Source organism: Dreissena polymorpha, chromosome 1 (genome assembly GCF_020536995.1).
Source record: "Dreissena polymorpha isolate Duluth1 chromosome 1, UMN_Dpol_1.0, whole genome shotgun sequence".
NCBI classification, from domain to species: Eukaryota; Metazoa; Mollusca; class Bivalvia; order Myida; family Dreissenidae; genus Dreissena; species Dreissena polymorpha.
Window position 1 is genome coordinate 73,824,598 of NC_068355.1, and position 22,883 is coordinate 73,847,480.

General features: G+C 35.7%; 2 protein-coding genes across 4 annotated transcripts in view; one reads left to right on the plus strand and one right to left on the minus strand.

Moving 5' to 3' along the window:
- LOC127835293 (sulfotransferase 1A1-like) overlaps positions 1-22,883 on the plus strand; it is a 368,467-nt gene that overhangs the window by 94,024 nt on the left and 251,560 nt on the right. The window lies entirely within an intron of this gene.
- The window catches only part of LOC127835242 (SH2B adapter protein 1-like), a 53,094-nt gene continuing 41,983 nt past the window's right edge, over positions 11,773-22,883 (minus strand). For all 3 annotated transcript variants that reach the window (XM_052361592.1, XM_052361585.1, XM_052361578.1), the window contains 2 exons: positions 21,286-21,470; positions 11,773-20,445 (listed from right to left, as the gene is read on the minus strand). In XM_052361592.1, coding sequence (XP_052217552.1) covers positions 20,050-20,445; positions 21,286-21,470 — 581 coding nt within the window. In that variant the 3' untranslated portion in view covers positions 11,773-20,049. The remainder of the gene's footprint in view (positions 20,446-21,285; positions 21,471-22,883) is intronic.

A 22,883-nucleotide genomic window follows, 5' to 3' on the forward strand; every position in this document is an offset into this window, starting at 1 on the left:
AGCTTTTGTATTTTCTGTTATTTCGTGAAGCTTTTATTGCGGTGTGGTATAAATAATAAAATTATTAAACAGAAAATTTTGGGTGGACTTGCCGCGTGATGGTACGTTTTTTGTAATCCAAGATGGCGTCCAAGATGGCCGCCAAAAATGATAAAAAAATCAAATTATCTGTTTTTCAGTCTGAATTTTTTTAATTGAAGTAGATTCTTATTTTTCTTGAATAAACAATGGAAAACATTTTTTCCGCAAACTATGTCAATTTTTGCCATATATTTCGACAAATATTTAAAAAAAGACAAAAAAGTATCAAAAAAAGGCGAAAAAGGAATTAAAATTGAAAGAGAGTTCAAACTTTCATTTCTGTTGATTGTAACTTTGTAAATTATTTCAACTTTATAGCTGTATATTGTACGGCCATCAATATTCTTTACATTCATGCTATTTTCATCTAAAACGGACACGGCGTTGTTGTTTTATTCCCATTAAAAGGTGGGTGGGGTAAATCAGAATTCAACAAAAAAAATACATAACTGTAGTAGGGTCAATATATGAAAACAATACCTTCAACCACCAAACAGTTGCTACAAAAGGTATTTTAAATGATACTGGTAGGGTAGAAGGTCCTTAAAACATATCAAAAGTTTACCACAATCGGACTTTCGGAAAGATGTTTTTTTACAAGATGACCGCCAAGACCTATTAATGATCATAACTATGTAACTATACGATCAAATTTGATGAATTTGGTGTCTATACATAGGTTTCAATGGCCAAAAAACACATTAAGATCATCAGATATTGTTTAAGTTTAGAATAGTACACACAGATCCAACATGGCGTCAAAAATGGCCGAAAAGATGGCCGCCAAAACCTAAATGATCAAAACTATGTAAATATTCATTCAAATTCTATTAGTTTGGCGGCTATACATAGGTTGCAAGGGGCAAAGAACACATTACGACTGTCAGACATAGTTTAAGTTTATTATGTTTCACTGAAATCTCGCATTGTGTCCAACGACACAATACGAAGGACCGCAAGTCCATTAGTTTGGACCTGCCGCGATTATGATTTTGATGAGAATCGATATTTTTCAGCTTCAGGCAACACTAAATTGGGGAGGGAATGATGCGTATCTTTCATCAGCAATGCCAGTACCATAGGATGTTGTCAGTCAAATTATTGTTTATGATTAATATGTACAATAGGGACTAGGGCTGTCACGATTCACCGGTATACCGGTATATCGCGGTGCATGTTGTGAAAAAAATCGCACCGCGGTACGGCGTTGCCGCACCGGTTTTTTTAATATTATTATATTAGCACAGATATAAATACATTACATAATTATTTTGATATAGATATCGTTTTGAAAAATGTAGAAGCGGTTCAAAAGGGCTAAATAAATAATCCGTTAATATCCAGGTCAAGCAAGCGCTTCCACTTGTAGATGTTTAACTTTCATGTTTAAAATACGGCAATGTATGGGTCCGTACCATTTTTGGAATTAGGGACAGATTTCCATTGCAAATAAGTTCATAATTATCCAAAAGATGTTTATTCTATTTCTTATTTTCTTTCTTTAGTATATCGATCGTTCAAAGCATGGCACTTCCGAATCATGTTGTCTTAAGATTCTGAATAAGTCGAGGAAGAGTCAGAACGCTACGGATTTTCAATACGCTGACTCCGCATTTTGAACATGCCCTTGAAGCGTTCGATTTACACAGATCGTAGTCACAGCTATTGTAAACAACGTGGCGGACATTTTAGAAAAAGACGCGAACAATAACAATGACTACTTCTATCAAGTTTATTAGAGTTTCTTTTACAGTTTCTAGTCATACTATGATATCAGTGTTTTCTGATTATTGAGTTTAATAAAGTTTGTAAAACTTGTTATTCTGCTGTTTTCTTCACAGATACATATTCTGTAAAATATCGCGGTACGTACCGCGATACAGTGTTGCCGTACCACGATATACCGCGGTACGCTCACGGCGTATCGTGACAGCCCTAATAGGGACAAAGCGTGAGTTCTGTCAACATAAGCCTAAGTTTGCCTCATTCTTTACACCATTGTAACGTTTGGCCAACACTTGTATTGGAAGGCTGCCAAATTCATGATTGATGCGACACAAATTAATTGAAAATGTTTTCAGAATTTGGGATGTTTCATAAACGTATGAAAGCGCGGGGGGGGGGGGGGGCAAAGGATCCCTAATGGAAGAAATTGCTCTCAAAAACATACTTGAGGCTGTCTATAGAGAAAATGCAATCATGCACATTGTGACACAAAAGCTGTCCAGAGGGCTCCACGAGACCATCGTCTTGTTGCAAAGTGCATACCCAGCCAGCTTACAGCCGAAATGACCCAGGAAGATCCAGACATTCAAAAACTGCTGAATCATGCCAGGGGCGTAGATAACCTCCAAACATTTGGGCGGCGGTCCAGTTTCTGTACTGGGAACATAAAGGGGTTCGTTTGAGAAGGTGTCCTCTCCCGTGGTTCCAAAAAAAAACCATTACAATTACTATGGTGCGTTTTGGGGAAACTTTCATGTTGATATAAATGCTGGATTTTTCGTCTCACTGTCAGTTTGTCATGAAATCAGTTTGTCCAATGCCGCCGACGACGACCCAGAAATCTCAACAAGTTTCCCTCATCGTCGTCATGCCCACGTAGCGCGATACCCTGGCGTGCGAAGAACCGTATGCTGCGTAGGATTTGCAGCAGCTGCTTCCGGTTGTCGGCCTTCTATTTAGCGTGCCCCGCTGAGAGCGTCTCTCCAACGTCACACGTAGTGGCGGGAAGCGTCTCCAGTCGCTCGACCGCCTCCTTGTGGCACTCGCTGCCGTCGTGCTCCCGGAACTGCACGGGACCCTCTTTCCAGTTGGAGAAGCCGTCACTGATGAAGCTGCCGTCCACCTTCGTAATACTTATATACATTCCTCATCGTAGTAAAGCGATGTGAACGAATCAAACCAACTAGATTTGAATGAACGCTGTTCTGTTTTTTTCTTCCCGAATGTACGCTTAAAAAAGCAACATTTCGAGGCTAATTAGGAATATTCATTTTGAACATTAAAGCATAGGCGCTCGATGTCAATGTTTATATTTTTTTATTTGTTTTTTTATTATGTACATAGTCGAACTTTTTTTAAGCAGACGTTTTGTCGGAAGATTTTTATTGATTTAGTATGTGTTTGCATTATAATAAACTACCGGTAACTAAAAACAAAATAATAATAATAAAAAAATAAAAAATAAATATAAACATTGACATCGAGCGCCTATGCATTAAAGCGGGTATATACGATTTTGTCAAATATTTATTAATTTATATAAAATGTGTAAAAAACTTATTATATATATATTTCAATATAAATTAAAATAAAAGTTAAGAAGAACATGTGCCGAAAATGCGAAATAAGCCAGATATTAAATTCTGAAATTGAAAACGGCTGTACAGCCGAATTCGCCAACATGTGTACAAGACATGTACGATGTGAATCTAAACTTAGTTCAACGGTTTATTTAAATTCCTGCAACAATATCTATTCATATGACACACGAACACTAACTACACTAACTACGATCCTAATACAAAGACGAATGCTTCGGTTATTGTAGGAAAATATGTACGTTACAATCGGCTCGGGGCGCTAATTTGTCTTTGCTGCATTTTATGAAATTCGGCTTTAATGTATATTTTTTCTTGCCTATTTTGTGTTATTGTAACATATTTTATCAATATATTACAATTAAACACATTTAAAAAATCGTATATACCCGCAATAACGAATATGATATTTTTTTCAATGATTTCTAATAAAAAAGTAACTGTTATACTTAGAGAACAAACATATGTTCAATCAAATTAATGTTTTCACGCGTATATTTACTCAAAATAGTTTTAGTGGCAGTTACCTTTGAATTAAAGCGATCAATTAAAATAAAATAAAAAAGCCCGTCCTTAATCAAAACACCGACAGCGCAATCACGGAAAAGAACAATAAAACAATTAACGCAATGACATTTACCCGGGCCCCTGGTTTATGACACCTAACAAGGGATATTGACACATCACTATTGGCAACCTCGAAGCAGACGGAGCGGGCACACATGGCTACTGCACTGACGGCGCGTGATTACAAAAATACTGGTTTTGGGGCGGCGATTTGGGGGGATTTTTATTTATATAACGACGACTAGCCGAAATAAAATACCTACGCCCCTGCATGCCAAGGATTTGTACTCTTCCCTTCTTAGGGGCAAAACGACGCTAGCAGATGATACATGTTATTCGATTTTGATCAAACTCGAGAGGGTTACAGAGAAGAAGCATGAACTTGTCCAGACCTCAATGACAAGCATAGTATGGCTGAAATATCAGCTTATGCTTAGAAATTCAAGAGTGTTGATTTAAGCATATCGTACTGGGTGTTGGCTGATGCATTAGCAGGCAGTGCCCGATTTGCTATCCATCCTTGCTGCAGCTGGGTACATTACCTGCAATCTGTGTATTACTACATGTATCCGCTGCAAATAAGCAACCTAGAGGAAACGCACCCGGGCATTTATCGAAAGTTCGGTATTGGTTTTCACAATGTTCGTAGGAGCCATCAGTGCTGGGCTAGGCTAGGATGTGATCTTGTCATTGAGCAAAAATTGATGATGCTTTTATAGAGCACATGTGGTCTAACTCGATGCCGAGGAAATGTAAACCCCTTGGACCCTATCTGCACCATCCGAGCACAACAGTGCGATGAAGGATTTTACAAACATGACCTATACTTAAAGTCCACAACACAAAGACTCAACTGAGGCGTGCATCAAAGGGGATTCTTCTGATCTAGAGAAAATGCAGAGACAGATTACAACCTGCTCTCCATACACAGCTAACCCTACTCTGAGAAACATGGTCAATTGGATAGTGGCTGGGTCAGATGTGAATGTTCATGCAATTGAGGGGGTTGAGAAAACAACCATAAGAGATATCATAGGAAAGTTTGTCTTTGCTTATAAATTCACGAGAAAATACAGAGCCAAAGCTCTTGGGAATAGCTTGGCTTCTGACCGTGCTTTTTATTTTGATCTTCTGTTCCAGCGTTTTCTGCTGGTATCAAAATCTGTAGATCCTTCCCTTGCAGTCGTATTGTCTTATGAACTGAGCTCCCATCCTGCTGCCTTCTTTGAAGCCAAGAACATACTTTGTACAGCAGATAAGCCTCAGATCGCTCAGGCAATTTAGTATGCTGTAGACACATCATGTGAGGCTGTGATGAACTGTATTCATGAAACAGATGCTTGATGGTGGCACTTCGCTGCATCGTTGACCATAAAGATGGGTGACTCATATAACGCAATAGCCGAGTCTTATGTAGATTCAGAAAAAGGCATTACGGACAAGCGACATTGGGGTTCGATGGCTACGAAGACGGGCATTATAACAAAGACAAAACGCACCGGAGACGATGAAACAAACGTGAATCATATTCTATGTTTTCGCAAAGAAACAGAATGCTCGTGTAAAAAAGGAACACTTTTTTTCTCGTGACAGAAACAACGCCGGCATGATTGCTTTGATCAGCATAAATCTGACTAAAATGGGATGCTATGTAGGTCTGTCTTCAGGGGATGCAGACGTTAAAATAGTTCAAGCAACAGTATAACGATCCCTTCGTAGCACCACAACGGTGTTGAGCGAGGATACAGATTTTCTCATCTTGACTCTGCATTACTCCGAAAGTGACAATACGACCATCTACTTCCGATTTGATGTAAATAAATAGTCAAAGAAACGCAAAGTGTATAATATTAACCTTTTGAAAGAACTCAGGCTGTAATTAATCTTCAATGATTTTCAGCAAAGGTAAAAAATGAAGTCTACATAAGTTAGTAAAACCTGATCCTGTCATGAAATCATGTGCTAGCTCATTCTCTCTTCCAAATGTCGTAAATTGGATTTTATGATTATTCAACTCCTTAGTGTAAACCTCAATTCGATTAAATTGTTCCCTGTCTCCTTAACTATGGCGTTTTACATAACAACCATTACGTTTGAGTGAAAAGTTATGGACTTGTGTTCCTTCGTATTGTGTCTATGGCAAATTGGAACGCCGTGTTGGATTTCTGTGTAATATAATTAGCTTACATTTTGTCTGATGATATAAATGTGATATTAACGTGTCCTTTGCTCTCTGAAACCTGGGTATATACACCAAATTCATCAAATTTGAGTGGATAGTTACATAGTTATATTTAATGATCATAAATAGGTTTTGGCGGCCATCTTTGCAGCCATTTCGGACGCTGTGTTGGATTTGTGTGTAATATAATATAATGTAACTTAAACAATGTCTGATAATCTTAATGTGTTTATTGCCCCCTGAAACCTATGTATAGACACCAACATCGTCAAATTTGAGTGTATAGACGCATAGTTATGATAATTAAGGTCACAATATAATAAAAGATTTCCTACACAAATTCAATGTAAAAGCAATAACTTTAACATAAAAAAATAGAGTCAAACTTTTGCGCATAGAGACCCTCATAACCATACCTTTTCTCGAAGAGCATTCCAAGCCGAATTGATTTAAGCAATAAAAAAGATAGGTCACGCGGTATGTAAGAAAGAACTCGTCACGAATCAAAAGTCACTATTTTACGGCCATCTATGTACCGGCTTCTATCCAGTTCATGAGGGTTTCCCGCCATCTGTCAAAGTCTTATGTAGTCTCCAATCTTCAGATAAAAGAGTGAATTTCTAGTAAACAACAATGATTTCCCTGCCACATGCACACATAAATATACTAAAATAAAGTCATGGCAAGTGACCCTACAGAGAACCGTGTCTTCAAATAAATGATGTTCAAGTTTTAGAGATTAAAGCATTGCACTCCAAAAGATTTAGTATATTGTAACCTTAATAGGTTGTGGCGGCCATCTTGGCGGCCATTTTAGACGCCATGGTCGATTTATGTGTAACATAATTAACTTACCGTACACTTTGTCTGATGATATTAATGTGTTCTTTGCCCCTTAAAACCTGGGTAAAGACACCAAATTTATCTATCTATCATTTGTACAGGGAATAAAACAACAACGCCGTGTTCGTTTTAGATGAAAATAGCATGAATGTAAAGATGGCCGTACACTATACAGCCGTAAAGTTGAAATAATTTACAAAATTACAATTAAGGTAGTGCACCTCTAATGATTTCCCGCGATTTCTTCGAAGGTTGAAGAGCCTACTATTAGGTGCCGTAGCCTAGTGGTTAAGGCGATAGACTAGAAATCTTTTGGGATATTCCCGCGCAGGTTCGAATCCTGCCGACGACGTATACTTTTTTGCGACGCGTTTTATTTATTTTCTAACGTAATTTGATTTAATATGGCATATAAGCTATATTTATTGTTAAATATGTTGCAATTTTCATGCACATTTTTCAATTATTAAAATTAAAACAACGTTATGGCGAAATTGGGTGATTTACTGTTGAAAATACGAACCATGCATGTTGCATTTTTATTTTTATTTCAAAAAGTAAACGGTAAATCTGTCTAGTTCTTGGTATTTTTGCTGTATATAGTGTTTCTATAAAAACTAAGTTTAAATATGACTTAAATGATACTATTTTGAATTTTATGACACTTTGTTTTTAACCGACCCAATTTAAAACTTGGCTGAAATCACTTACATTTCATGGTGCTCTTCCATAGATAAAAATTTGTAAAAAATAAATGTCTGTAAAAGAATACTTATTTCATCTTGTTTAAACTTTAAACACCTTTACAGCATCTGTACACACCAACTGCATGCCCATATTTGGAAATTTGAATGAATTATGGAACTTTTATATACCCCAGGGGTGAAAATAAACTGGACAAAAGCCGAGCGTGGGGGTGGTTTTGAAAAAAATCGGTATATTTTTTTAAAAAGCATGGAAAGCCTACCTACAAATTTGCATGTAGTTCAGTGAAATGATGCTGATTAAGAAAATAATTAATTAGATTATATTTGGATATGAGCCCATTAGAGGTGCACTACCTTAAGAGAAATGAAAGTTTGCACTCACTTTCAATTTTTATGCCTTTTTTCGCCTTTTTTTGATACTTTTTTGTCTTTTTTTAAAATATTTGTCGAAAAATATGACAGAAATTGACATATTTTGCGAAAAAACATGTTTTCCATTGTTTATTCAAGAAAAAAAGAATCTACTTCCATTTCAGAAAATTCAGACTGAAAAACAGATAATTTGATTTTTTTAAATCATTTTTGGCGGCCAACTTGGACGCAATCTTGGATTACAAAAAACGTACCATCACGCGGCACGCCCAGCCAAAATTTTCTGACACTTCAGACATTTACCTAAAAAATGATATATAAATCAGCTTTCACTTTTTTTTGCACACGGGAGGTACCCAGGGACTGTACTAAAGGCAAACTTCAAATAATAACAATAGTTTAAAGTGAAACGCCTTCGAGTCACTCATTATATTTTTTAGAGAGTACATAAATGAAACGATAATTATGATTATTACTAGTATTATGAAACGATGATAACGACTACATGAAACGATTATTAGTTGTTCGCTTGAGAACAACTAAGGCTAATACCACGTTTTGCAAGGCAGATTTGCCAACTAAGAAAAACCTGATAAAAGAGTTCGCCATTTATGTCAGAGGTTTCAGATCTTCCACTATATTCATCAACAAAAAAGGACATATAATGTGAATATCGTGTTAAATTGGATATTTTTTAACGGAGCGTAAATAGAAAACACCATTAAACAGTTTTTTAATTATACGTGTCGCGGAAGAGAATATTTATGGATGATCAAAAAGTCCTAATCACGTGTCGTTTTGCTTAGCACAGTAAATTTCATTCGAAATCTGAGGCTATTAATTAATAGATAAGGAAAAATATATTGCTCATCAACAAGAGATATGGAGAGTTCAATACCTTATCACGCGTCTGTTTCTCAACCTCGTTAATAGTCCTTGCTAGTACCGCGGGGTTAAAGCGAGATTACACGATTTTTCATATGTGTTAAAATGTAACTTTTGATAAAATATGTTATAATAACACAAAATAGGCAAGAAAAATTATACATTGAAGGCAAATTTCATAAAATGCAGCAAAGACAAATTAGCGCCCCGAGCCGATTGTGACGAAGATATTTCGTACGTATTTTCCTACAATAACCAAAGCATTCGTCTTTTAAGTTAGTGTTCGTGTGTCGTATGAATAGATGTCGTTGCAGGAATTTAAAATAAACAGTTAAATTAAATTTAGATTCACATCGTGCATGCATGATATTCATGCTGGCGAATTCGACTGTAAAGACATTTTCGATTTCAGAATTTAATATCTGGCTTATTTCGCATTTTTCGACACATGTTCTTGTTAACTTTTATTTTACTTTATATTGAAATATATGTTGAAAAAGTTTTTTACACATTTTACATAAATTAATAAATATTTGACAAAATCGTATAATCACTCTTTAAATCTGATATGTCTTGGGAACGTTCTCGTATGCTCAATTGCGCCGGTGATTACAAAGCAATAGTCTAAGGTAAAGTGTGTTTATATTCACAGTCCTCGATTTATAAAACGTTGAACATGAGTTAACAAATAGCTACAGGTATACTATAGACAACGACAAAAAATGCTTTATAATCGCTAAAACCGAATATAATAAACTGCTTAATACAACAAGAAATATCTTTTAATTAAAAAGACATACAGCGTAATTGCTTTCTTTGAAATAAAATTTGAAAATTAATGTTTCTAAATTATTAGCTATAAAACAAAACTTTAACTATTCTGTTTTTATTTCACGATTTTGCATATTCACCGCATGCGTTTCTTTCTTCACCATCGAAATACATCGTTATTAATGTATGAGAAAAAACACGCATTTTTCTTTCTTCACCATCGAACTATATCGTATATGAATATTTGCTTAACACGCAATTTTCTTTCTTCACCATCGAAATATATGGTATGATTACATTTGATTAACACGCAATTTTCTTTCTCCACCGTCGAAATAGATCTTATATTAATATTTGATTAACACGCAGTATTCTTTCAACAACTTCAAATCTTACTTTCATAGCCGCTTCATGCGAAAATGGGTCCTATGGCGTTCCGGCCAGCGTAGTTCAAGCCTCTCCTGTGGCGTTCCGGCCAGCGTAGTTCAAGCCTATCCTGCGAATTTGCGCAGTGTACTCAGATGCTGTACGCTATAAAAATCACTCAGGGTTTTATGGTCTCATTATGTATCTCCTTGCCAGACTGCAAGACTACAAGATGCGCAGGCTGGGTGGGCTATAGCTATGATGGACGCATATGGCATAAGACCCGTTTAGCATGACGCTGGTCTTTAAAATTCTCATGGCATATTGTAAATGGCACATTTTAGCACAATGCTGTTCGATATAAAATTGAATTCAAAATAGCAAACTGGCAAATAAGGGTATCCTTTTCAGGCGTTGAGGAACGATTTCAAGACTTGCTGAAAGAGTACGGCAAACATGTGTGGTTAGATAATGAAACGATTTCCCTCCCATCGTGACCCTATACTATTTCGGTAGTGTTTGTCTTCTAATCTCGAAAGCAAAACTGTGTATATCTATAGTCACTTACGTCTTCCCCTGACGACTTAGTGACCAATTACACACATGGAAATTCTGCGAGTTGGATTTTAACGCGTAATTTTAAATGGGCCACAATTTTTGTCTATGTGTCGTTTGAACATGTAGAGAGAAGTCCGGACTTCCTTACACGGAACTGTGTTTCATCCTTTACGCTGTGCACATACACGGTGATGTAGCCAAAGCTCAGAGAATTTCTCTCTAATCAGCCTATGAAATATTTGAATGTATGCATTGGTGTCTTCTGACGTTATGTAAAGGTCATTTAAGGAAGATCTTATTGTACATATAGAATTTGTATATGGTGTCAAAAAAGTTTTGTAATTTTTGTATAGGGAATTCCCATCATGAAATTATATTCTAAGTTAGATAGGTATTCGATATTCCAACGATGTTCATTTAATATGATAGTGAATGCAAATTTTATTTTATATTAACAGGTTCTCATTATCCCATTATCATAATATGTTCAATGTTTTCAGAAAGTTTTAAAAGAGCATCCTATTGATATTTTGTCCAAGTTATCTCTATAACATAAATAGTATGATAAACTACCCGTGTGCTTACACACACTCTTACTAAATTTGAATGCGTTGTGTTTATTTCAAACTTGCGATTAAAAAGTGTTCACCTGAATTTGACAAATGAGGTGCGTCTAAGATTATGCAATAGCGAACAACTCCAGTGCCTTCAGCGCTTTGATTTAGTATTCTGTTGCCTTAAGTAATTACTGCAGACACGAGTTGGGGGTAATTGTGTGAAGACAATGAGCAAGTTCCATAACTCCGATATGCAATTGAGCAGAATTATGTTCTTTTGTTGTGCTCAGAAAATTGTGGGCGAACTATACAATTAAAAGAATGTTTGCGAGTATTAAGAATATTATACCATATATGTGGATGCGGAAGACGGTACTTAAATTTACTAGCACCATATTTAAAAGAAAATTCTGATTGTATAAACATTGTATAGCCTTTTTATACGGGTTTGTATTTTTGTGCAGTCTATCTGTTCGTATTAATGCGGGCTTTTGTTGCGCTGCATACGGATGTATGGCAAAGACATAAATATGTTATTTTGCAATGATAGCAACCACAACTCAGTTTACTACTGTTTAATAGTATTCTAACAATATTGTATAATTTATTACATGGCTGAATGTATAGATTTAACATCAACAGCTTAAAATCTGAGTCTAAGACAAAACAATTTTAATTTAATATATATATATGTTTGTCAAAAACATACCATAATAATAAAAAATGTGCTATAATGATATAAATAGGTAAATATATTAATAGGAACATAAATTGACAAACATATAAATTTAATTACAAAAATTGTCTATGATCTTATATAATGAAAGGAATCGTGTTTAATTGAATCCATTTGTATAGACCTGAATTGCGGTAAGGTTGAACATATTTAAAAACCTCTCAATACCTAGAGGCTTTAGAGTTTAATGTTATTGTATTATGATAACAGATAACCACAACAATAACAAGGGATATTCTCTGACACCATATTTTATAATATGTATCAAGTTGATACAAAATTATGTTAGGCCTGAAGCATGGCCAGTCCTGACCACATGGGCATGGTTTAAAAGGAGATGTAAAGGTCCTTGGTCGCTCACCTGAGACATGTACAAACAAAATTGTTATATGTCGATTTTGTGATGACTGTGTTATAACTGTGGCTTTAATCTTTTACTCTAAGTGACACATTTAAAATGGTCTAAGACATTATTAAAACAACTTTAAAAAAAAACACAAGTAACCCTTAGGGCGGGACCAAGTTTGAATCCAGTGACTTGGTTTGAAAAAAAATTAGTAGAGGACCAAACTTTGATGGAACACAAAAAGTTTAGCATATAACCCTGGTAGTTTCAGAGAGTAAGATATTGAAAGTTGTTTAGGTTATAAGTCTATAATAATTTGATACCTCTGGGCTTTATTGAACAAACTAGGTATATAACCCCTATTAGATGTTTACAATCCAATAATAGCAGGATGGTTTCACTCATGTAGTAATTAAATACAATAAATTAAACAATTAATTCATGAAGTATGTTATCTCTGATCAACTCTTTCCAAATTAATCAGTATATCAGTTAAATTTAAGACCAGTGTACACTTTATATACACCAATTTTAACTTATATACACATGAAAAAATATAACAAGCAAGTTTAACATTTTGGATACATATTTGATGTCTAGAGTGTTCAAATGAGTCGTGTTTTGAGAAAACTGGACATAATGCATCTGCATAAAGTGTCGTCCCAGATTAGCCTGTGCAGTCTGCAGAGGCTAATCAGGGACGACACATTCTGCCTAAATTGGATTTTTGCTATGAAGAGACTTCATTTAAACAAAAATTGTCATAAAAGCATAAAGTGTCGTCCCCGATTAGCCTGTGCGGACTGCACAGGCTAATCTGGGATGACACTTTACGCACATTATGCCCAGTTTTCTCAGAACACGACTCAAATAGTTTTACTATAGCCAGCTCAGGAAAACTGCCCTTCCTCATGGCGGAAATGTTTTTCAATTTAGTAACAAATGTGGCCTCAAGAGAGTTGAAAAGCTTTTTCTTGAAATCAACCTAGTGACCAATTCAATCAGCTAGTATAATTTTAAAAGGATCAAAGGCTATGGTTAGCTGGTATATGTTAAAAGCTGCTCACCTGTTGAAATTTGTTTTTTTTTGGGGGGGAGGGGGTGAAGGGGGGTCTCAGACAAGAACACGCCCTCCACAGTCTTTTAAAGTGTAAAATAATAAACAGTTATCTAATTAGGTACTAAGTGTAATGTTTTATATTTTTCATAATCAAAAGATTGTTTTTACAAAGAAATTTTTAACCTATAAAGCACAAAGAATCTGAGTCTGTTTGCCCTGATTTCTTTTCAGCCTGTTTCCTGTTAACTCTACATCCTTTGGCCCTAAGTATTATAATCAGATTAAGGATCAAAACAGTAAACAGCATACATTTGTGTACAATTAATCAACTTTGCTTAATTTTGTTAAGATAAGAATGTGCACAGGATATATTTGCAAATGTGTAATCACATAAATTTTTCAACAGAACAAGATGTGTTTGTGAAACACAATGTCCCCCTATATGATGTTTGACCTTGAAGGATGACCTTGACCCTTCACCACTCAAAATGTGCAGCTCCATGAGATACACATGCATGCCAAATATAAAATTGCTAGCTTCAATATTGCAGAAGTGACATTACATGAGCAATTTTGACCCATATATTTGACCTAGAAGGATGACCTTGACCTTGACCTTTCACTACTCAAAATGTGCAGCTCCATGAGATTCACATGCATGCCAAATATCAAGTTGCTATCTTCAATATTGCAAAAGTATTCATAAAATAAGCGATTTGGGCCACATATACTTGACCTCTGACCTTGCAAGATGACCTTGACCTTGATCTTTCACCACTCAAAATGTGCAGCTTCATGAGATACACATGCATGCCAAATATCAAGTTGCTATCTACAATATTGCAAAAGTATTCATAAAATGAGCGATTTTGGCCACATATATTTGACCTCTGACCTTGAAGGATGACCTTGACCTTGACCTTTCACCACTCAAAATGTGCAGCTTCATTAGATACACATGCATGCCAAATATCAAGTTGCTATATTCAATATAGCAAAAGTTATTGCAAAATGTTAAAGTTGACGCAAACCAACCAACAGACCAACCAACCAACAGACCAACCAACAGACCGGGCAAAAACAATATGTCCCCCACTACTATAGTGGGGGACATAAAAAGTTATTTATAATGTACCAATATCATGAAAACGAAATCACTATAAATATTCATAAATATAAAATTCATTCAATGAAATACACTTTATTGAACACAGCTGCATTTTTGTATTAAACAAAAAAAAAGCATTTAAATGTATGTTTTCTTTTACAAATGATCCAGTAACAAACTGCAAAATATTAAGGGCAAGAACTTATCATGGCAAATAGGCCCAACAAAAAGCACAAATAATGAAACAGAGACAAAACAGAAATACATATTGTGTGTGAAACAATAGTAACTGAGTAAGAAATGACGAGCAAATACACTTTCCTGCCTACTCTTACTTTTATTGCAACATCAATCCTTAATTTAGAATCGATTTACTAATATTATCATTTTAAACACTTCCCTTAGCATTAATCTACTAGTATTGCAATATTGCCATGTTGCTTAGTTACTATTTACTAATACACAGATGTATTGCAATATGCAGACTAATAGTATGCATAGCATAGATAAACTAGTATTGCAATACCTTTTTAGCATCCCTTTAAAAATATTGCAATGACAAGATTAACATTGGCATCAATTTACCAGTATTGCAAATGCAATGCTTAATTGAGTATATTTTTACTAATATTGCATTATTAACACTCAATCTAGCATTTTCTTACTAGTTTTGCAATATAAACACTTACTTTAGCATCAAGCTGAGATGTATTGCAATATTTACAATAACATAATATTTGAAAACGTGCAACACAAATATACCATCTCGTTTGCAGGATCACTCAAAAGTTTTATATTAGTATTCTCCATTAAATTCATACTGAGGATAATTAGAACGTAACATTTTTAGACAGATGACATTTGAAGGTTATTTCATTCTGTACCGTTTAAACCCGGAGAAAACTATAAAAGGACACTTTCCAGATTTACAGCTAAGGACAAAATAAGTCTTAATATGCTCCATTACTACAACCCCTGTCCATAACATAGATTGGCTGTGCTGATAAGAGAAAAACAACAATCATGGCAACAATGATTATAACTATGAAAACAGACAAAACAACCATTTTGTGCATGGAATGAAACAGCATAACACAAACAAGTGCACATCTTGACACTGCCAAATAACCAATGTTAAATGGATGATCAAAGTTATGAAACATGCCTAAAACATGCCTAAAACATGCTGACATTAACAACAGTTTATGTTTCTTTAAGAAAAAAAGCATTGTCTAAACAGTTACAGATCATTGTGCAGAAAAAAATCACAAAAAAAGACAGGCCTTAGAAACACGTTCCAACTAATTCAAGAACTTGCATTTAATAAGCTATCAACGTGTTAACACATGCATATGTCAAAAAAAGCAAAAAAAAAACATGTTAAAAACCTATATGGAAACCTTCTGAATATATTATTCACATATTTCTTGTAATATTATCCTAGACATATATTTTTTTGATGAGAAACAACAGTTTTAAGCTCAAGATTTGATTAAGAAACAATATCCTAAATGGGTATATCCATGGTTCATACAGTATTCTAGTTTCAAATAAACCAGTATGAACAACAGGACTGGGGTGCGGTACAATCTCACTGAACCTAAGGCATGTGTCATCTTGAGTCATGCATACACAAATATTTTTGCATTGTCTTTAATTATTCTTTAAGATTCAAAATTAAACATCTTTACAGGGATATATATCCATTAAAAGAGGAACATGCATTGTTTTAATACATGTATGTATGCAAGTGGAAAAACTATTGATATGCTCCTTTAAAGTGATATTATGGGCATTTTTCACTGTTGAATTGAGCTGAAAAGAATTAACAGGTCAAAAGATTTAGTTAAAATGTGGTTACTGACCAATTATCTGCAACTCATCTTGCTACCAGTTGTTTATAACAAGAGCACCGCATAACGGGTGCCACGCTCGGCTGTGAAAGCTTGTCAGAATTTTTTTATATATATTTTTTCATTTTTTAGAGGTCACAGTGACCTTGACCTTTGACCTAGTGAACTAAAAATGGGTGTGGCATATAGAACTCATCAAGGTGCATCTACATATGAAGTTTCAAAGTTGTAGGTGAAAGCACCTTGTACTCCAGGGGTCAGTTGTTTGAGCCCATTTGAGGGTTACTTTTTTTCTTTCTTTAATTTTATTTTTGTTTTTTACTAGAGCTTTTACATTCCAATGTTTACATTTATCAATATAAAGCATTTAATGACAAACTTCAATACATGCCAAAATCTGTAATAGGCCCCTTTAACACAAGTATGTATAAAAAATAAATATACAGCCTTTCTATTTATTTCCTTAGTTTCTCTTTTAACTTGAATAAATTACAAGAATTAAATACAATAGCAGTGCTTTGGAAAAATGAGACTCAATATATATGCACAAATATTACCACAGATTAACCTGTCATGTCCACACAGGCTAATTAGAGTTTATGCTCTCTGCTAAGAAGAGACACCCGTTTAACCCTTTGAATGCTGGGTAATTTGTCATCTGCTAAAATGTCGTCTGCTGAATTTCTAAAATTAGCATTTTCTTCGATTTTTTTCAAAGAATACTATCAGAATAGCAAACAGTTTGGATCCTGATGAGACGCCACATTTTGTGGCGTCTCATCTGGATCCAAACTGTTTGCAAAGGCCTTCAAAATTCGGTTCCAGCACTGAGAGGGTAAAACTAAAAAAATGTTGTCCCTATTTAGCCTGAGCAGACTGCCCTCTTGCAATGTGCCAGGCTCATTTGTATAATTTGTGTTAAAAACATCTTCATAAATACAGAACATTCCAAACAGCTTTTATAAATATATACAATATTCAAAAACTTAACAATTTGTATACAAGAAAAAAAAATATTCACAATACAATCAATATTTGTGTAGAAAATTGTACAGACCTATATGCCCGAAATACTATATCAGGGTGTATAATCATCTGACTTTGTGGGGTTCACAATTAAACATTTATGGATGTACATGTAAACACATCGTGGTGTTTTTTTTCCAAAAAACTTTTTAAAACAATTCATCCTAAGAATTTCAACTTGTGCATAAAAGAACATTTTTAATGATGGCAATGCTAAATATAACAGAATTACTTTATTTCCTGTTTGTTCTTGGCAAAAAAGTTGTTGTCTAAAGCATTCATGTACACAGTTAAGCTGCATGAAACTTTTTTTTGCAGGGATTTTAAATGTATCTCAATAACTTGATATATTTGTAATAATAACGTTCTTACAGGTGTGTTTGCATTCTGTCTAGCCTGTGTATAAACCGCTGTGAGCATCGTTGATCAGGCACCCTGTATATGTACTTATATGATTTTCTTTTTTTAAATCAATAAATTTCCCATTTTTTACATTTAAGCACACCACTAATAATCAGAATATTTTTTAAGAGAAAATACAAATACTTTCCCTGTGCAGACAGTTTGTTTGACCTAACCATGAAAAGGACATGTGCAATCAACTAAAATAATGTACATAATGTAACATTTCTTCTACATTTTCTATGACATTTGCAATAAACTATACGGCAATAATCCCCAGATTGTATGCCTTTGTTCCCATACCATCTGCCATTATTTCTCACCGTAATAATGCCATGGGCCCATATTGACAAAAGCTTCAAGGGAACAAAAATCATACATATGTGCTGTGTTCTGTGAAAATTGGGCGAAATGCATGTGCGTAAAGTGTTGTCCCAGATTAGCCTTTGCAGTCCGCACAGGCTAATCAGGGACAACACTTTCCGCTTTGATGGTAGTTTTCGTTTAAAGAAAGTTTCTTTTTAGCAAAAATCCAGATAAGGCGGAAAGTGTCGTCCCGGATTAGCCTGTGCAGACTGCACAGGCTAATCTGGTACGACACTTAACGCACATGCATTCAGCCCAGTTTTCTCAGAACAAGGCTCATATTATCTTAAATTGACACATTTTATATCTAATATATTTTTACATTATTTTCAACTAAACTAATGTTTGCAGTTCTTTAAGTTATTTTAAAAAGAAATCTTGACTTAAATGTAACACACTTTATTTTAAAAAACATACTGTTTTATTTCTATACTGCAGAAGTCCAATTAATATTTTATTAGCTGAAAAATAATAATCAACAAGGGCTGTTTGTAAAAAATGCATGCCCCCCATATGGGCTCTCCGTTGTAGTGACAGCAATTGTGTGAATATGTTTTTTGTCACTGTGACCTTGACCTTTGACCTAGTGACCTGAAAATCAATAGGGGTCATCTGCCAGTCATGATCAATGTACCTATGAAGTTTCATGATCCTAGCCTTAAGCGTTCTTGAGTTATCATCCGGAAACCATTATACTATTTCAGGTCACCGTGACCTTGACCTTTGATATAGTGACCTGAAAATCAATAGGGGTCAACTGCGAGTCATGATCAATCTACCTATCAAGTTTCATGATCCTAGGCATAAGTGTTCTTGAGTTATCATCCGGACACCATTTTACTATTTCGGGTCACCGTGACTTTGACCTAGTGACCTGAAAATCAATAGGGGTCATCTGCGAGTCATGATCAATTTACCTATGAAGTTTCATGATCCTAGGCATAAGCATTCTTGACTAATCATCCGGAAACCATTTTTCTAATTTGGGTCACCGTGACCTTGACCTTTGACCTAGTGACCTGAAAATCAATAGGGGTCATCTGCCAGCCATTATCAATCTACCTACGAAGTTTCATAATCCTACTGGAATAAGCGTTCTTGAATTATCATCCGGAAACCATTTTACTATTTCGGGTCACTGTGACCTTGACCTTTGACCTAGTGACCTGAAAATCAATAGGGGTCATCTGCGAGTCATGATCAATCTACCTATCAAGTTTCATGATCCTAGGCCTAAGCGTTCTTGAGTTATCATCCGGAAACCATTTTACTATTTGGGTCACTGTGACCTTGACCTTTGATCTAGTGACCTGGAAATCAATAGGGGTCAACTGCGAGTCATGATCAATCTACCTATCAAGTTTCATGATCCGAGGCCTAAGCTTTCGAGTTATCATCCGGAAACCATTTTACTATTTCGGGTCACCGTGACTTTGACCTTTGACCTAGTGACCTCAAAATCAATAGGGGTCATCTGCGAGTCATGATCAATGTACCTATGAAGTTTCATGATCCTAGGCCCAAGCGTTCTTGAGTTATCATCCGGAAACCACCTGGTGGACGGACCGACCGACATGTGCAAAGCAATATACCCCCTCTTCTTCGAAGGGGGGCATAATAAACAAAAAATCTGCTGGTTTAGAAATATAGCCCCAAGGCAGGTATTGATAAGCCCCAAAATAAATGTTTACTAAAGTTGTACTAACAATATAACTTCAGATCAAATTTTCTATTTAAAAGCCATTGTTTTTTGCTTTAAAATGGCTAACTTATTATCAATATCAGCAATAATTACTGCTTTAAAAACATTTTAAGGTAAATGGACCTCAACCAGCATGAAAAAACAGTAACTTGAGTGCTTTTTTAGATTTAATGAATTTCTGTTTATGAGCTTCATCAATATGGGCCTAGGTATAACAAATCTAAAAGCAAACAATTGGTCAGACAAACGAGTAATGATTTTCCACGGCTCGACCTTGATTGCCTTGACTCCCGCTATGTTGCCCTTGTTCTCGCATAACGTTTTCAATTGACTCTGTCCTTGCACGTATTGACCCGCTTATAACGATGATGTCTCGCATGTCCCCACTTTGCCAAGAATTTACATTTGGGTTCGAATTTGACCTATGATGCGCACCAAGGATCGGTGACCCCCTCGAAGGGGTCAGGTGTCTATCCAGGGACACAACATAGTCTGTTAAAGTCACATCCGAAGACCCGCCAGATTCAAGAGGTATTGGGTGCGTGCGGAAATGCTCAAGCATGTCGAATATGGTGTTGAACCAGAGGTGCTGCACTCTGCATTGGCCTTCATTGTTGATTGTCATGCGTAGATGCTGGAAGAGTGAATCATGAATAGCAGTTGAATGAAGGTTCCTTATAGGCCAAAAGCGGCTAAATATGTTCTTCTAAATTTAGAAATAGGCATGCATTATTAAGTTTATCTGAATTAGAATTTTTTCACACATGTTCAATATATGTAAAATATGTTTTTCGAAACGTATGTTTATTTATTAAAACACTTAAGTCTTCAAAAAACTTGCTGGTAATTGTAAATTCTAAATAAAACTTCTGCAAAAAGACCCCTTTCTTGGGGTCAAAATTGAAACAAGAGGGCCTGAAAGGCCCAAAGTCGCTCACCTGCGATAACAAGATATTATCGGGATGAATCTTCTGACCAAGTTTCATGAAGCAAATTTCATGAAGATTGGACAATAAATGTGGCCTCTAAAGAGTGAACAAGGCAAATGTTGACGTCGCACAACGCACGACAGACAACGGACGACGGACAAAAGGCGATCACAACAGCTCACTATGAGCACGTTGGTTCAGGTGAGCTAAAAAACAAAACAACAAGAGCTGTGTTTGTGAAACACAATGCCCCCTTACTCTAAACTGCGCTTTAAAGCCGCACGGCAGCTATTTCAAAAACAAGGTTAAATTTTTAATGTAAAGGTCACAGTGACCTTGAACTTTGACCTAGTGACCTCAAACCATGAGCAAGGTTAAAGTTTAGTACAGACAGACAGACAGACAGACAGACAGACAGACAGACAGACAGACAGACAGACAGACAGACAGACAGACAGACAGACAGACAGACAGACAGGCCAAAAACAATATACCCCCTGATCATTCCATTTGGGGGCATAAAAAAACTCACAAAATCAACCTACCTTGGCCCTCGCCTGGAAGTTGAAGGTGAGGACATACTCGCCCTTGCGCGTCTCACTCTGGCGCACAAGGAACACGCCATGACCGAGGGAACCCTGCTGCAGTACCAGCTGCGCTGCCTCCAGTCGACTGAGTGTGCCATGGAACCAGGGGTACTCACGCAAAAGACCTTCTATGCCTGGCTCACCTGAAAGCAGCAAAATAGACGCGTATGAAAAGTGGCAATTTTGAATAGCTTTTTCCAGAATCATGGGTTTGTGTGCGTTCTCATGTCTACATATAGATTGTGTGAGGAATAAGTTGATGTCAATTTTAAAACAAGAAGTCACTGCAATTTTGGCCCAAAGTACTTCCTTGTATACAGATTACAATGAATTGTATGTTTGCATTATATTGCAATAAAAAAGGGCAATAGGTCTAGTAAATAATAATCCTAAGTGATATTTAATGGTCATACACAAAGTATGAAAGTTGGGTAAGATTTGGTATAGAGTGAGCTGTCTTGTGGGATAACAGTCACAGATTTTGACAGCATCAGGACAACACTTAAGAGGTCACCTATACCAATAGCTCACTAAGCACTTTATTCTCTGGTGAGCTATCCACAAAATTTGACATTACTGATGTCTGTATCTGGAACAGCAGGTATTCTCCCTACATCACGTCCATGCCTACTCACCAACTGACAACTCATGGACATACAAAAATGGTACTTCTAATGATTTATGTGAAAAGATAGGGTATTGATGGAACATCGTGCTATATCTAGTTCATCTGATAAATTTGCATATTTCCTTTTAAGACAACAGTTCTTTTCCCAATCAAAATAACAAAATTAAGCCACTACATTACACAATATGATCATGCAAAATAAAAGTTATATAAATAAATTAAATCTACTTTTACAATATCAATACAAACAAGGCTATTGTCAAGCAATATGGTCCCCTACCGGCTCCACCATGTCAGAAATTCCACTTTTTTCAGATTATTTTTTTGGTTGCCACAGCAACCACAATTTTTGACGTAGGAACAAAATGAAATGACATGCATAATGTCCATATTGCCATCTATCCATTTTTCAAGTTTCATGAAAAAATGTTAAGAACTTTTAAAGTAATTGCAGAATCCAGAAAACCACCATTTTCAGCAGTATTTATAGTCTATTTGTTGCCATAGCAACCAGAATTTTTGACGTAGGAACAAAATGAAATTACGTGCATAATGTCCATATTGCCATCTACCGGTATCTAAATTCCAAGTTTCATGAAAAAATATTAAGAACTTTCAAAGCTATCGCAGGATCCAGATAAGTGTGACGGACGGACGGACAGACAGACGGAGCGCAAACCACAAGTCCCCTCCGGTGAAACCGGTAGGGGACAAAAATGCACAATGTTAGACTGTGACTTTAACCTTTAAACTATCAGAACAGAACAGAACAGACATTTTATTTAGACTTATACATGAGTACATTGTCTTAATACATACAGTATAGAAGTATGTCACCTTCAAACTAGCCGCATAGCTGTTGAATGTGATAAGCCATATTACTATGGCAATAATTAATAAAATTTAATTTCTAAATTTAAATCATGCA